This window comes from Eurypyga helias, unplaced genomic scaffold (assembly GCF_000690775.1).
Source record: "Eurypyga helias isolate BGI_N326 unplaced genomic scaffold, ASM69077v1 scaffold2183, whole genome shotgun sequence".
Lineage (NCBI taxonomy): Eukaryota > Metazoa > Chordata > Aves > Eurypygiformes > Eurypygidae > Eurypyga > Eurypyga helias.
This window is the reverse complement of record NW_010242895.1, coordinates 32,621-47,228: the sequence shown is the minus strand read 5'-3', so window position 1 is coordinate 47,228 and position 14,608 is coordinate 32,621. Positions and strand designations below refer to the sequence as shown.

At 44.0% G+C, this 14,608-nt stretch overlaps 2 protein-coding genes across 2 annotated transcripts in view; one reads left to right on the top strand and one right to left on the bottom strand.

Moving 5' to 3' along the window:
* Positions 1–6,307, top strand: part of PIK3R4 (phosphoinositide-3-kinase, regulatory subunit 4) — a 25,522-nt gene extending 19,215 nt beyond the window's left edge. The window contains exons 13-19 of the mRNA XM_010149196.1: positions 49–213; positions 1,265–1,476; positions 1,748–1,879; positions 3,204–3,304; positions 4,339–4,427; positions 4,842–4,950; positions 5,873–6,307. Of these exons, the coding sequence (XP_010147498.1) occupies positions 49–213; positions 1,265–1,476; positions 1,748–1,879; positions 3,204–3,304; positions 4,339–4,427; positions 4,842–4,950; positions 5,873–6,043 (979 nt within the window). The 3' untranslated portion in view covers positions 6,044–6,307. The remainder of the gene's footprint in view (positions 1–48; positions 214–1,264; positions 1,477–1,747; positions 1,880–3,203; positions 3,305–4,338; positions 4,428–4,841; positions 4,951–5,872) is intronic.
* A 7,263-nt stretch (positions 6,308–13,570) lies between these two features.
* Positions 13,571–14,608, bottom strand: part of LOC104507795 (collagen alpha-4(VI) chain-like) — a gene marked incomplete at its 5' end in the record, with an annotated part of 31,258 nt that continues 30,220 nt past the window's right edge. The window contains one exon of the mRNA XM_010149197.1: positions 13,571–13,776. Within this exon, the coding sequence (XP_010147499.1) occupies positions 13,571–13,776 (206 nt within the window). The remainder of the gene's footprint in view (positions 13,777–14,608) is intronic.

Below are 14,608 nucleotides of genomic sequence, written 5' to 3'. Positions count from 1 at the left end.
ATGTGCCACCAAAAACCTTCCCCCCCCCCCTCCCTCTCTGCTGTTTAGATCAATTTTGACTTACTCTCGGATTGGAGGACATGTAAAGACACTTACGTTCTGCCAGGGCTCCCATTACTTGGCTATAGCTTCAGATAACGGTGCCATCCAGCTTCTTGGTATTGAAGCTTCAAAGCTCCCTAAATCTCCTAAAATTCATCCAATACAAAGCAGGTACGTACTTCGAGCAGTTAAATCTCACTGCAGAGCTGCAGCTGTTAGTATATCCCTCGACTGGATCCCTTGAGCTGCTCCAGGCTTCCTGCTGGCTGAGCCCAGGCTGTGCTGGAAAGCTGTAATCCACGATCTTACCCTGCTTCATAAAGAGGGGCTGAAAGGCACCCGTGCAGGGCTGAGGATCGATAGCTGTGGGTTACTGGGGCCTCCGGTCTCACCGGACTCATTACGAGCTTGAAACAGTGCGTCAGCCTGAACAGTTCTCAGTTCTTTTATTTATGCACTGGGATCGGTACATCCTCTGTTGCGACGTTAATACGTATCATTTTGGAGATTCTGCTACAGGTCATTAGATAAACGTTTACAAATGTACAACAGGTGGCTTGGCCTCAGGCCTGCAGTTTTTTCTGACAGTTTTTTAATGTGAGTAAGGTGGCAGAGATGTGGGGGATGGGATACTTCTTGGGGGAGTATTTGGGGATGGTTTAGCTCTTTCTTACATATCTCCATATGAGCAGTTTTTGAATATTTGGCACTGATTCAACAGCTTAATCTTCCAGCTTGAGTGAGGGACATGTCCAGGCCCCAGCCAGTCTAGCAACCATCTGAAAAACATCTTTTCTCTACAAAGTGAAAGTAAGGGATCTGTCTCAAATGTCCTTTCTTATTTGGGATTAAGTTCAGAAATGAAATAAGCACAGTCTGATGCAGATGGAAACTACAAACCAGATTTTCCCTTTTGCGTACACCACGTTTCTGCCTGAAGCAGCTGTGTTTGCACACACGGTAAGTGATTGACAGTGCTGGCAGTAGAACGTGGAGAGAGCTGTTCCTGCCCGTGAACTCTGGAAGCCTTGCAGGTCCTGTCAGCAGAGCGCTTTGAGACAGCATAAGCATCTGTTGTGCTAAAACTGGAAAGTTGTTTCTAGCAGATGCCTTGAGAAGTGACAGGAAGAGGGAAATGCCGCACAGCGTTAGCTATTGGAAGGAGTCCAGAACTTGGAGGGGGTCACGTCTGTTTCTAAATCAATTTATTCTTGTAACCCAGGTCCTTAGATCTGAAGGATGACGGCTGCGTGGTAGATATGCATCACTTCAATTCAGGAGCCCAGTCAGTACTGGCTTACGGTACGGTGAACGGATCTCTGGTTGGATGGGATTTGCGGTCGAGCAGCAACGCCTGGACACTGAAACATGATTTGAAGTTAGGCCTCATAACCTCGTTTGCTGTGGACATACACCAGTGCTGGCTGTGTATTGGTAAGCCTGTATTTTGTTTTAGCTTCTCTCTCATTGCTCCCCCTTACGGTTTTCTTTTACAATAACTACAGCTCAAGTTTTTCCTTGACCTGATTTGCCTAGAAGAATATGTTTTCCTCAAACAAGAGGAGAGAAATACCTCCTGACCTATTTGTGGAAGGTGTTCTTCTCTCTAAGCACTGAAGTCCACCTCCCTAGGAGCAGAGCACAGGGACACGGGCAAAACCCCATCTCTTTATCCCTCTGACTGTGGGGAGGTTTCTGTCGCCAGGAACAAGCAATGGGACCATGGCGTGCTGGGACATGAGGTTTCAGTTACCCATCTCCAGCCACTCTCATCCTTCCAAGGCCCGAATCAGACGTCTGCTCATGCATCCTGTCTATCAGTCCTGGGTGATCGCAGGTAAAAGATGTCTTAAGCTTACCTCACCGTTGCCAGGGGCTGCGATTAAAGGAACTTCTGTTTCAGCTTCTGCTTTGAGGCCTGGGGGGAGTTGGGGTTCTTTTTTCTTCCCTGTATTTTGTGTTTTTTCTTGCACTCTCCTTGGGGAGAGGAGAAAGGGAAGGTTCCCACTTGCGTTCTGCCGCTGTGCTGTTTTGGGCTTTTGGAATTAAAAAAGGCAGGAGGGGAAGTAGAATTATGAGAATGACAGACAGCCTTTACAGTTCCCATCTTCTGAGCACTGCAGCTCTCATGAGGGTCCCTCCCTGTGTGCCGTCCACCACATTGCTTTTCAAGGACAAAATGTTAGAAAGGATAAAACCCAAACTCATGACAAACATTGAACTTGATGGGAATTCTGCCACTGCCTTCAGTGCCTCTCCAGAGCAGAGTTTGAAAGGTTGTCCTCTTCCAATTCCCACTTGAATCTAACCCAGCTGTGTCATGGGTTAGAGCTTTGGGAAATCTCCCAGGGTACCGCATCTGGTGTGCCCACAGCTGCTTCACCCTCACCGCACGTACCACTGTCACACACTTCTCAGTGTCTGTGTCAGGAACGCGCTCTGAAACGGGCAGGCAGCTTAAACTAATCCTACAGCACAAACCGATAAATTGTTCTCATTTTCAGCAACTTTTACTTGCCTCTTACGCTTCACTTCTGATTTTAGTTATTAACCACCCTGGGGACATAAAACAAATTTCTTGAAAAAACATGCAGACAAAGCAAGCTGCTCTGTGCTTCCAGTTTGTTTCCTTCCCGCTAAAGAATAAATGAGTGACAAAGTTCATCACGTCGGGATGTTACTTAAAAGCCCTTGCCTGCTGGGTGGCTGCCAGGCATGTAAACAGTCCCTTGGACAGAATTCTGTGCCTGCCCACGCAGAATGTGAGTGTGGAATGTCATTGTAGCTACTGAGTGCTCTGTAGCTTTCAATTCCTGTCTTACCTCCCCGGGAGCAATCTCCAACGTCCCTGGTGACCATCCACACACCATCCACCCTCCTCAAAGAAGGAGCAGAAGTTATCTGGAGAGCAAGGGGAGGCTTTAATACCTTTTTTAAAGGGTTGGCAGTTAAAGCAGGTTTCATTTAAGCTCTGAAATTTGGCACTTTTAAATACAGTGAAGCCGCTTGCAGGCGGTAAATGGAACAAGCACATGCCTGGCCTTACTGCTGAGGCAGGACTAACCCAAGTGCTGCAGAGAGCAAGTGGAGAGTGTCTCTGTGTCACAGTAGCGAGATCGACCTGTTTTATGTTGTTTGCATTGGCAATATCTTCCCTGTAGCTGTTCAAGGCAACAACGAAGTCTCCATGTGGGATATGGAAACTGGCGATCGACGCTTCACTCTCTGGGCCAGCAGCGCGCCGCCTCTTTCGGAATTGCAGGTCTGGTCTCTTCCTTTCCCAGTTCCTGTTGCGTAGCCGGGGCTAGGACAGCCTCGGACTCCGTGCTGTGCATCAGTAAATTACCTGTCTCCATGGCCATACCAGTTTGGCACCAGGAACTTGTCCAGGGATTTATTTTGGCACCGTAATTGTTTTGCTGTCAAAATCAAATCCCCTTTGTAAAACAGCAGGGTAACCTGAATCTTCACTGGTACCTTCCACTACCTGCGGGATCTACTTGGGACACTTAACCTGCTGTATCCAGTCATGTCCTTAGAAAACCAGGGAGCTGGTCAAGCCAGTAGAGCAAAGCCCAAATTCCTGGTGTGGTGTCTTTGTACTTACTTCTACTTGCTGTTTCTGGGATTGTGTGTACTCCTGTAAGCATCTGCTCTCTGGCACATCCTGTAACATAATGCCACTACTAAACTGCTGGTTTAAAGCATGGAGTTGCACTTCTTCAAGGAGTTAATTGGGGAAGGATCAATCTGGAATATCTTTCTTAAAACACAGATAAATACACAAAAATAACCACAGCTGCTGCTGTGAACGTTGTAAATGCAGATCTGGAATCTACCTAAACCTGGCTTTGTACACCCTAGAAAGATTGCAGTTTGTCTTCCTTCTGGCACACTTTGCCCACAGGGAACTCTGTGATTCAAGCCAGTTTTCTGCTGTATATCCATCCCCTAAAGCCTTCATAGCGTAAAGACATGGATGCTCCAGTGCTTTTCAGCATGATTTGCCTGCCTGATTATTTCAGAAATAATCTGCCATTGTTGGGAGTGTAATTTCCACGATTGCAAAAGCGCGTTACGGGGAGGTAAATCCGTTGCACTGCAGAGTGAAATGTAGGGAAGCAATTTAACTTAATATATTAAGATGTGGCCCATCAAAGTCACTTGGTGTTTGTCAGAAGGATTTGGAAATTGGGTGGATGAATGTGTTAAAGAATACATTCCTTTTCTGAAGCACGGCAATGGCTGGTGGTGGTAATTTATTTTTAAATACTTGTTTCCTTTTTTCCCTACCAGCCTTCTCCTCACAGCATCCATGGCATATACTGTAGTCCAGCGTCTGGTAATCCCATATTACTGACAGCAGGCTCAGACATGAAAATAAGGTAATAAAACTAGCAGCCTTTTTGTCTGATACCCTCCCCTCCACCCCTGTCGGTGTACTCAGTTCTGCCCAGCACTGCCCAAGTAGGCTCCGAGGAGTCAGACCAACAGTGCTGCAGATACGTTCGTTAGTAAGCATCAGCGGGCCGAGAGAATTGTTCTCAGCACATGTAGTGCAAAACACAGCCCTTGTGTTCCCTTCTGTAAAGTTCTTGATGGGCTGCAGGACAAGAAACAGTAACTCACGTGTACACTATTGTTGCTGATTTCTTTGCATCACTCTCTCCCACTGAGCGTAGAAGGCACAGAGCGTTTGTGCCCACTCGTTTCCCTCATGAGAGTGAGACAGCTTTTAAACAGCTGTGTTAAGCTGATCAACTGAATATCTTGGTCTGATTTTATGTCTTTGTGTGTAGGTTTTGGGATCTAGCCTACCCTGAGAGGTCGTATGTTGTTGCCGGAAGTTCTAATTGCCCATCCGTTTCCTACTACAGGAAGATAATTGAGGGCACCGAGGTGGTTCAGGTATTTTGCTTTGTTTGATGGACACCTATTCTGCTTGTCTGTTGGATGGCCCCATGGGTTGTATTAATTACTTGATGGCTTTCATTATAACTTTTTTTTTATGGATGTGTCAGCGTTGCATTTTCAGGCAGCTGGGAAGAAGGTATTTTCAAACAAAGGACCCCAGCTGTTTTTAACAGAATCAGACTCTCCAAATACTACTTGCGTGCCGGGGCCAGGGTCATACATTGTTTTTGGGATAGCGAACTCCAGTGTTTTAACACTTTGATCAGTCTTTGGACTGTCTTTTGTCTAGGATCTTAGCAAGGCGATGTGAGATGTCTCGGCACCAAAACAATGCAGCAGCAGAACGCTGCAGTTTTTCTTATGTCCTTCAGAGTGCCTTCTGGGACGGGCAGTGTTGCTAGCTGTTGAAGGGCACAGTGTCTTGTCTCAGTGCAATTGAGTGAATGTTACTTCAAAGGTGACTGGAAAAACCCAAGTCAGCGAGGGTCTACCTGTGCATTATGATATTTTAGTGTTTCATCTGACGCTCGTAAGCAGTTAGGTTCATGCTATTGACCCTGTTTGTATAAAGCCCTTGGGAAGCTGAGATATATGTGTCACGGTGGCTTTTTTTTTCCCTTAAAGGAATATCAAATCTTAGTAGTTAGTGTCACTGAAAGAAATATAAGAAAAAATCATTCTTCCCCTAACCAGAGAGCTGTAATGTCAGTTCAGATTAAGACTTACGTTGTGTGTGACACAAAGAAATGAACCAAGGAGTAATCCTGAGGAAACTGTCAAAGAGTGGGAGGTTTTGCATGTGTGTTTGAAAAGAATTTGTGGTCATTTCATACTGACAACTTAATATGTGTGAAAGTTCCCCTCTGCAAATGCTTACGTTCCTGTAAATAACATTTCTCGCTTTGTTTTTGTACAGGAAATTCAGAACAAGCAAAAATTGGGGCCCACTGATGAGACCCCTCGGAAGGGCCCAGATTCCCTCCCAGTCGGACATCATGATATTATCACAGATATCGCAACTTTCCAGACCACACAAGGGTTTATAGTAACTGCATCGAGGGATGGAATCGTTAAAGTGTGGAAATAAGTATTGTACTAATAGAGTATGTAAATATTTGTAATAAAGAAAGAGCGTTATGATGAAGTCTCCAAGGACTGTGTCCCGATCATGGAATACAACGGGCTTTAAAGACTATCAAGGGGATGATAAAATCGGTTATCTGTATCCTACCACTTGTTAGCACTTCTTAATCACTTCTTTTAGTAAAGGTGTTTGGCACCTATAGCATTTCCTTTGGATACCAAGCAGCCTATGAGGAAATCGTTCAGCCTGGTTTTGACTACAGTGTTCTTCGAGGATCTTCCAGAAAGTGGTGTAAAGACATCCCACATTCCACACTGTAAACGTGCAAAGAGCGGGTACAAGTACTTCAGTGTCTGACTGCTCCTGTCTTGAACCCGAGGAATGAAGTAAGAACCAGCGCACTGACGTCCCTGTACGTTTAATAAAGTCCACTTGAGCTTCCCCCTTTGGCACGTGGGTTTCTTTATGCCTGTTGTTCCGCTGCCGTGGCCTGAGCTGCCGGAGCCGTGGGGCTGTTGAGTGCAGTTTCAGATCAGCTGCACCTTGTGCCTAGCAGCTAGCTTGCTTTAACCTTCAGTCGAAGGGTCAGCTCTGCTGTCCCCAGAGGGTAAAGAAGGGCCACCGGGATGGTGCTCTCTGTCACTCGGTATGGATAACAGAAGTAGCCAAAACAAAAGCTTTTCAGCAGTAAGTAAGCTTTCTCACCACTCTCACTGACTTCCAAATCCTTTACTGTCTCCATCTTAAGCTTTATGCTATGAGGTAACTGATTCCTTACCTCCACTTCCAGGTTCTGCTTTGCAGGGACAGAAGGTTATTTAGCCCCAAAACAGGTGCGTCACACACCCCCACCCACCCCATGGGTGGACTCAGGCAGTCACTGACAACAAACAGCAGTAATTTGACACACGTTGGTTGAGTGTGGCTGGAAAAGAAAGGAAGCCTACTGCTCTATGGAGTGTCTGCGGGAAGCAGGGAATGTCTTCACTTGTGATTCAGATTCTCTGAAAAGGCAACACGTGAAATAACGTGACTTGTTTAAGGAGAGTCTGTATTCACTGGAAAAAGTGAGCTGAGTGAGGAGGATGCTTTGAGAGACTCCACCTGCTTTTCATTAGAGACTGCATTACCTGGCTAATTCTGTGTAGCAGGCAGACGCCCCAGGTTTAACACGTTCAGAAGAGGAAGTGAGCTGAAGAACAGCGTGACGTTGGTATGCAGACCTTCTCGTGATTTCTGCGCCCTGTCATCCTAAATGAACCTTTTTCTTTGCTGGTACAGATGCTGTATATGAGATTAAATATTCTGCTTCTGTATGTTGTATGACCAAGGAAGGTTTTCTCAGTCCACTTGCATTCAAATGCCTGCAAAACACCTTTCAGATAACGTTGTTTCTGGCCAGAGGCCATTCAAGGTTTTTCCACTGTGGGAAAGTCAGTTATGTAGAGAGGGCTTGGGAACTCTTGGTAGTGTTACGCAAGCTAGAGGCAGCTTGTCCTCACCAAGTCTCTTCCCCCTCCTCTATCTCTCCTTTAAGGCTGTGTCCCCATGGGGCCTCCTCCCCAGCCCCCCTCCATTCCTATGACCCAGAATCTGCCTCCTCCCCGCTCCCCAGCACTAGTAAGGGTCTTGCAGCTCCTGGGATGCTGGTGTGGGGGAGAGGGATGCAGGCTTGCTGATGTTGTGGAGGGCAGACAGGGAAAGGAGCGGGCCATGGCTTTCTGTGCCTGCTGCCAAAGAGAGGGGTTGAAAATGCCGACAGCTGCTGCTGGGAGAGCTGTCCTCAAGAGGGTTAAAATCTGCTCCAAACACCCTGGCCCCTTCTTGGCAATGGCTAAAGCAGGGGCAGGTCAGACATTGGTGCTAACACAATGGAGCCCGTCTCCTCTGCCACGGACAAGGGGGCTGCTCGGCACATACAGCCGTCTCACCACAACCACCCGCAGTCTTAACAGGGCTTGATGTTTCCTGTTCCGTTGTCTACCACCCACCGCAAACGCAGCTCACCACGAAGGGACGCGGTGTGACAGGGCCAGCGCCAACAGTACGGCTGTAGGCAGAGGCGAGCGCCCACGTTGATGCCTGCTACATCCAACGCTTCTTGGAAGCACGCAGCCTGGTGCACCATCTCCGCTCTGCCTGCCTGCGTCAAGTCAAAAAGGTGAATGTTTGCACTCACAAACGCCATGGGTCTGTCGGCTAGTGGTCCAGCTGCTGGAAGCTGTGCGCTGTGCTGCTCAGTGATGCGTTGAGGTTGGGGCCTGTTGGAAGAGCCTGTGGAGAAAGCAGAACAAAGAAACCAAGTTTGCCATCAAATGCATTGCCAGAACTTGAATTGACTTTGAAAGGTTTTGATTTTCTACTGCTCGTAACATTGATACAACTAAGCTTGAGCCCTAACAAGGGTGCGTTTCTCTACCATTATGTCACTACGTTACCCAGATTGATCTCTTGAAGTTACCTTACTGGCAGATTTAAAGGCATCTTTTACCTGCATACACAGCATTCCTAACAAATTATTTACACCCATGGGAAGCAATTGGTTAGCAGAGCTGCAGTTAAGATTTTTGAAGCTAAGTTTTTAATGTTTGCCTAGAGATTAAGATACTTGTTTTAATAAAAAACTTCTTGCTATTCAATATCCATTATTGGCCATAGTGGAGAGCCAAGGTGTTGAGTCAGCTACAGTACGTTATTTCCCTCACTCCTAGTGAGGAAGGGTCAGGGGAAAAAAAAACCACAAGGGAGGCTCGTAGAAAGCTGAGATAAGAACTATTTAATTATATAAATGAAACTTACGGAGTTGCTAACAATGCTATTGCTAATAAGTAATTAGAAGAACAGAAAAATAGAACAAATGATACAGGATCTCACCACCCGTGGATGGACACAGCCAGGTGCCAGGACAGCAAGTAAAAATAAATCCAAAGCCCCAAGGAGAAAAACCCCCACCCTGAGCCCGGGAGCCAAGAGCAGGGGGAAAGAAAACTTTCAACTGTCCCTTCCCAGAGCAATGTGCCTGACAAAAGACACTCACTGTCTGCTAATCACCCAACATGAGGTCCAAAAAACCCCTGTGCTGCCAGCCCAAAACCCACGCTGCCAGCAGGAACCTTTGGGACGACCCCCGCCCCCACCTTCCAGGTCCAGCCTCTGCCAGCTTCCCCCCGACCCACTCCCAGCACCGCCAGTACAGGGTAACAGTGACCGCTCAGCGTGATGTATTATGGAATGAAGCCAGGTCTTATTGACTGCCCTAGGGGAGCAGCTCACTGCTGCCTGGGACCAGGACAGAAACCTAGTTATTAAACACTTCAGAATTAAAAGCACTGTACATACTGTGGTACAAAGCCAACCCAGGTTCAATTCATTGCTTCACAAAATAACTAGACTAGCCCACAAACAGACAGCTGTGGTGCCCTCCTTAAGTACCATTTCCCAGTCACAAATGTGGAAGAAACGCAGAAACAGAGCGCAGAACATCTCCCCCTCCGTGGCAGTAATTTCAGCAGTCCCATTCTGTCACTTGTAAGAAAACCCAAAGGTGAAAGATCAACTCACCTATCCCCACTCAGTCTGGGCCAATAGCAGTAACCCATGAGACATTTTGACCCTTCCTCAGCTAAGCTAAGTGTGGAACAGTCACCTTTAGCATTGAGATGCTCGGCATTATTATAGCCCTGAGGCTGGCAGAGCCTCCACGAGTCCACTCTGTTCACAACAGACTTCCTCTGGGTTTCAGCCAAAAGCACCAGGCTCTGGAAACACAAGTTCATGTCAGCTTCTTCAAACTCTTTGCCAGTAGTTCATGCAAATTTCTGAGAGATATTTTCTCTATCTTCTTGCAGATGAATACAGAGAGGAACAAAATTCCAGGTGAGTACAGCCACCTCTACAAAGAGTGGTCCAAGGTGACAAAGTTAAATGCACCATGACCTCTACAGACATAAAATGGGCAACAGCAGAGTTTGGGTAAGCCAACAGAATGTGAAAGCTCAGCAAAGTCCACCCTTCTGCAGGGCATTGCATTTGTTATCCTCAATCAGAAGATGTTCTCAGGATTTATTCTTTCCCTCAACTCAACCATGAAAATGTACTGTTCTAACATGAGTGCACTTGTCTAACCTTTTGTAACAAGGGAAAGGGATCAGTGCTTATTTACATATGAGAAGCCACACTATCAGATTACACATACATTTGTTTCAAGAACTAACAGCAGAAGTGAAATATTTGAAAATGGTTGACTTTATTCATGTGTTGGATTATTCAGAAAAAAAATAATAAAAAGCCAACAAGGACTCTATGGTACAAAAACCCTCTAAACCAAAGTGAAGTAAATTACAGTGAGTCTATGTCCTTTGAGAGCTAAATGCTTTTTGATATTTTCTATAAGCAGGATAAATGCAAGCAAATGTAGCAAAACATTTTGATGTTAGTGTCTCTCATCCCATGTTATTTCATGAAAAAAACTGAGGTATTGTTTTGGTTTATTCAGTACATTTAAACTGCACATTTTGGTATTTATGGCACAAAGTCAAGTTTCAATACTTTTATCCTTTTTAAACGATACGCCTTTGTCTAACAGAAGTTTCTCAATACTCAACATGTATCAGATCAACTGGAAAATAGTTTTAATTTTATTTTCACTACTAAGTTACTGGACAATTATTTCACAATCAAGTGTTTCTTTCAATTGAAACATGGGAGCCAAATGGGTATTCAAAGCTTTTTCTTTCAATTCCTTTTCCCCATCAACCTGATAACAAGATGAATTAAATTAAGTGTCTCTGCACTAGGAAGACTCTGTACACAAGAATCCACATTCTTCTTGTGTTTCAAATCTATTTTTATTGCCTCCACAGCCCCCGTACCAGAACTGACCACACATTTTCTGCTCTTTGTTGTAGTACCACTTCAGAACGTAATTCTGACATTCTCCACTATCTGGAACAAGGTCACAGGCATCTGGAAAAGGCAAATAAGAGAGATTTAATGAAAGAAAGACTCACCCTTCTCAGCATTGTAATTTCAAGGAAAAATAATGTTCAGTGCAAACTGGCAGATGGAAGAGGTAGCCAGCATTCAAGGTCTTACAAAGATTAACTAAGCATTCATCCACAAACCCACAGTGCTGTTATGGCCTGAAGCCCCTTTTCGATTGACTGATTTTATAGAACGATTTGGCTTGGAAAGGACCTAAAAGACCATCTGGTTCCAACCCCCCTGCCATGGCCTTGAACACTTCCAGGGATGGGGCATCCACAGCTTCTCTGGGCAACCTGTGCCAGTACCTCACCACCCTCTCTGGGAAGAACTTCTTCCTGATATCCAATCTAACCCTCCCCGCTTTCAATTTAAACCCATTCCCCCTTGTCCTGTCACTACAGGCCCTTGTAAAAAGCCCCCCCCAGCTTCCTTGTAGCCCCTTCAGGTACTGGAAGGTGCTATAAGGTCTCCCCGGAGCCTTCTCTTCTCCAGGTTGAACAAGCCCAACTCTCTCAGCCTTTAACCATAGGACAGGTGTTCCAGCAATTACCTGTGGTAATTGTAGTCCACCATGAGGACTAGGCCTTCAGAGCATGAGGCTGCTCCTATCTCTCTATAGATACTTACCTTTCTATGTATGTATAGATATTTATCTGTTTCTATATATTTATCCAGAAAGAATATCTGAAACAACTAGATTTTCAGTGGCAGAAATAGATGGTATGCTAAAAGATCTTTAGACTTCTAACAGACCTTTCACTAAAATTACTGTCAAACAATTCTACCTTGTCTAGAGGGACTAGGTAAACAAAGCTTTTCAGAATGTCCCTCTTCTTTATTCCAACTTGTTATACTGGTATCCATCAGTAAAATTTCATAAATGAACATACATAGATGGTTAAAATATCCATGATAGTATCTTAGCCAAATTGCAGAGTACTACAGATTTAAATTGCATGCATTAGCCCAAACGTAGGTGAGAGTAGCACACTTTGTAGCAATCTGGTATTCATTAAGTACAGATCTAATCAGCTTTCACCAGTATAAATTCAGAGTTACTCAAATGAAGCCAGAAGAGCAGCTCTAGACTTTGGTATCTGTATGACACTGAAGAGGAAGCACTGAAAATAAAGCAAAAATACTGATAAAACTATCCAGCCTTAAGATTTAAAATTACATAACCTTTTCATCCTAATCAGCTGAGAAACGAGAATCTCAAGTAACAGATCAGTACAAAGTACCTCTCTCCAAAGGAAAGTTCTGGAACTGTGCTATATCTTTTTAGAAGTATAACTGTTGAGTAACTGGCAGTTAGGCAACAGGACCAAATCCATCTGTGATGAGCAAGTCTGTCATGCACTGTGGATGTGTGGCATTCCGAGAGGTACATTAACTCATTAAAGATCCAATATTAAAACTGCTCTGCAAAAGCATTGGTCCTCTCTCATCAAGGATGGGGCTATCAGACATTCCCAGTTTCATTTTTGAGTGGGGAGGGATGAAATACACAAGGATGGCTGCTGTAGCAACAAGCTACCACACCCAAAGCTATGCAGATATCACTGCATTGTTTTCCACAGAAATTGTCTCCTATTGCAGTCTAAACAATAAAAAGACTCAGTAGTGTTAAAGAATGTTGGTGACAGAAATTCCCACTATCAGCTTCCCACAGCTATTGTATCAAATGGAAAATCTGCCAAGAAAAATGCATAATTAGCAAGCGAAGTAAAAACATGAATAATATAGATTTTAATAGGATCCCTCAGCAGATCCTGTTCTTCCCACAGGAACAGACTGTAGTGGAGACATATTTTATTCCACCATGCTGAGCTAAATTAGCAGCAGGAGTAACTCAGTAATTACAGTGCAACTTAGGGATTTAAAATGATCAGCTGTTTTAGTAAAAGGGGTTAGAACTTTAGGTTATATTATTACAAAAAGTTACAAATCAAAGCTAAAGCCATAATGACACCTGCAGTTCAGCCTTTAATTACACACTCTTATTGTATAGATTTGGACTGCATACAAACATATGGTTGTAAAACACTTTGGAAAATGTAATTAATGGAAGTACTTCATACTGCGTAAATATTCAACTGAGACCTTCACAATTTAGAGTATTTTTACTGAATTAGAAAATTCTTTCATGTTGTAAAAATCATACCATAATGACTATAGACAACTCTGCTTTCTACTGTTGCCTCATTCTCCTCCTGAGCTTCTCCATATTCTTGTTGCTTTTCTCCTTTAGTATCTTCCTCTCTGAAATACTGCTTCTCCTCATAATCGTATCTCATTTCCAGCATTGTGTATACAGGTTCTGTGGTGGTCTCTCCAATATTCTCCAGGACTCTACTTTCAGTTCTTTCTATATCTTCTAAAACATGTCCATAACCAGTTTCATTGGCTGCAGTAAAAGGCATCCTTCCGGAGCGGGAGTGGGGGAGAAGGGAAAAAAAAAAAAAAAAAAAGGTATTTAAGCATCAGTATGTCCTTGAAAAATGCATCTGGTTCATTCCTTCTGAATAGCATGAAGAAAAATTTTTATCCTGATCCTGTTTCTGCTAAAGCTATTTTGAATGTAACAACTAATCCAAAGGGAGAAATCTTATGTTCAGAGAAACACATCCGAAAACTTTCATAGGCAATTCCAAACCTTTCAGTCATAGACACTTGCTGTTGTGTGTCTCCCCGATCTAACTTTTCACACTCTTCTTGAAGTTCAGGTGAAGGGTAACTGTTTATTTCTTCTGTGGGGAAAGCACAGACATCACAGGTGAGTTTTAAAGTCCTCCAAACCCCAGTATTTTTTATAAAAAGCACTACATGACTTTTTTTTTTTGTTGTTGTGGACTGGAGTTTGCATCTGTCAGTAAGTAACACACCACATCTAGAGCAACTGGCACTATGTCCAGGAAAAGGAAAATTGTGTTAGAGTTCAGATAGATGAGAATGACTCCTGAACCAGCCTTTTATATTTTCATCCTGCTCTGTTATACACTATTTATCTTCGGATGGCAACTTTGACATCTTTAAGTACATGTTTCTGATGAGGATTTTAAATCAGTGACAATTTCCTTCTCGACATTCTCATTTGTTTTTCAAAGCACATAAGACCTGCTAATCTACATGAGCGTGTCTTGAAAAGTAGAGTTCTTTCTCTGCCCTACAGAGGAGGAGTAACTGCAGTAAAGAGAGGTTAATGCCACATCTGCTAAATCTTTAAACCTGTATCTGCCCCAAAGCCTAAAAAGGCATAAACAGCTCGGTAAATCTGAACGTGCCAATGGTCAGAGGAGAAATGTAGGGCTAAATCAGGAATATGACTATGTTCTCTTAGCTGAAGAATGGTATTTAGTGAAAGTGGAGTCAATAAAACCACACATTAAATACAAATTTAGGGGAAAAAACCTACTTAAGACTTCGACCTCAGGCACCATTAGAATATAATGCTGTTGTGTCATTACCAGCATTTCTGTTAGTGTCCAGCATCTTCTGCCAACTAAAGATGAAACACTAGCTAGCTAAATTATGACTAGAAACTGAATAATAATTCATACACACTGACTACATTTTTTCTTT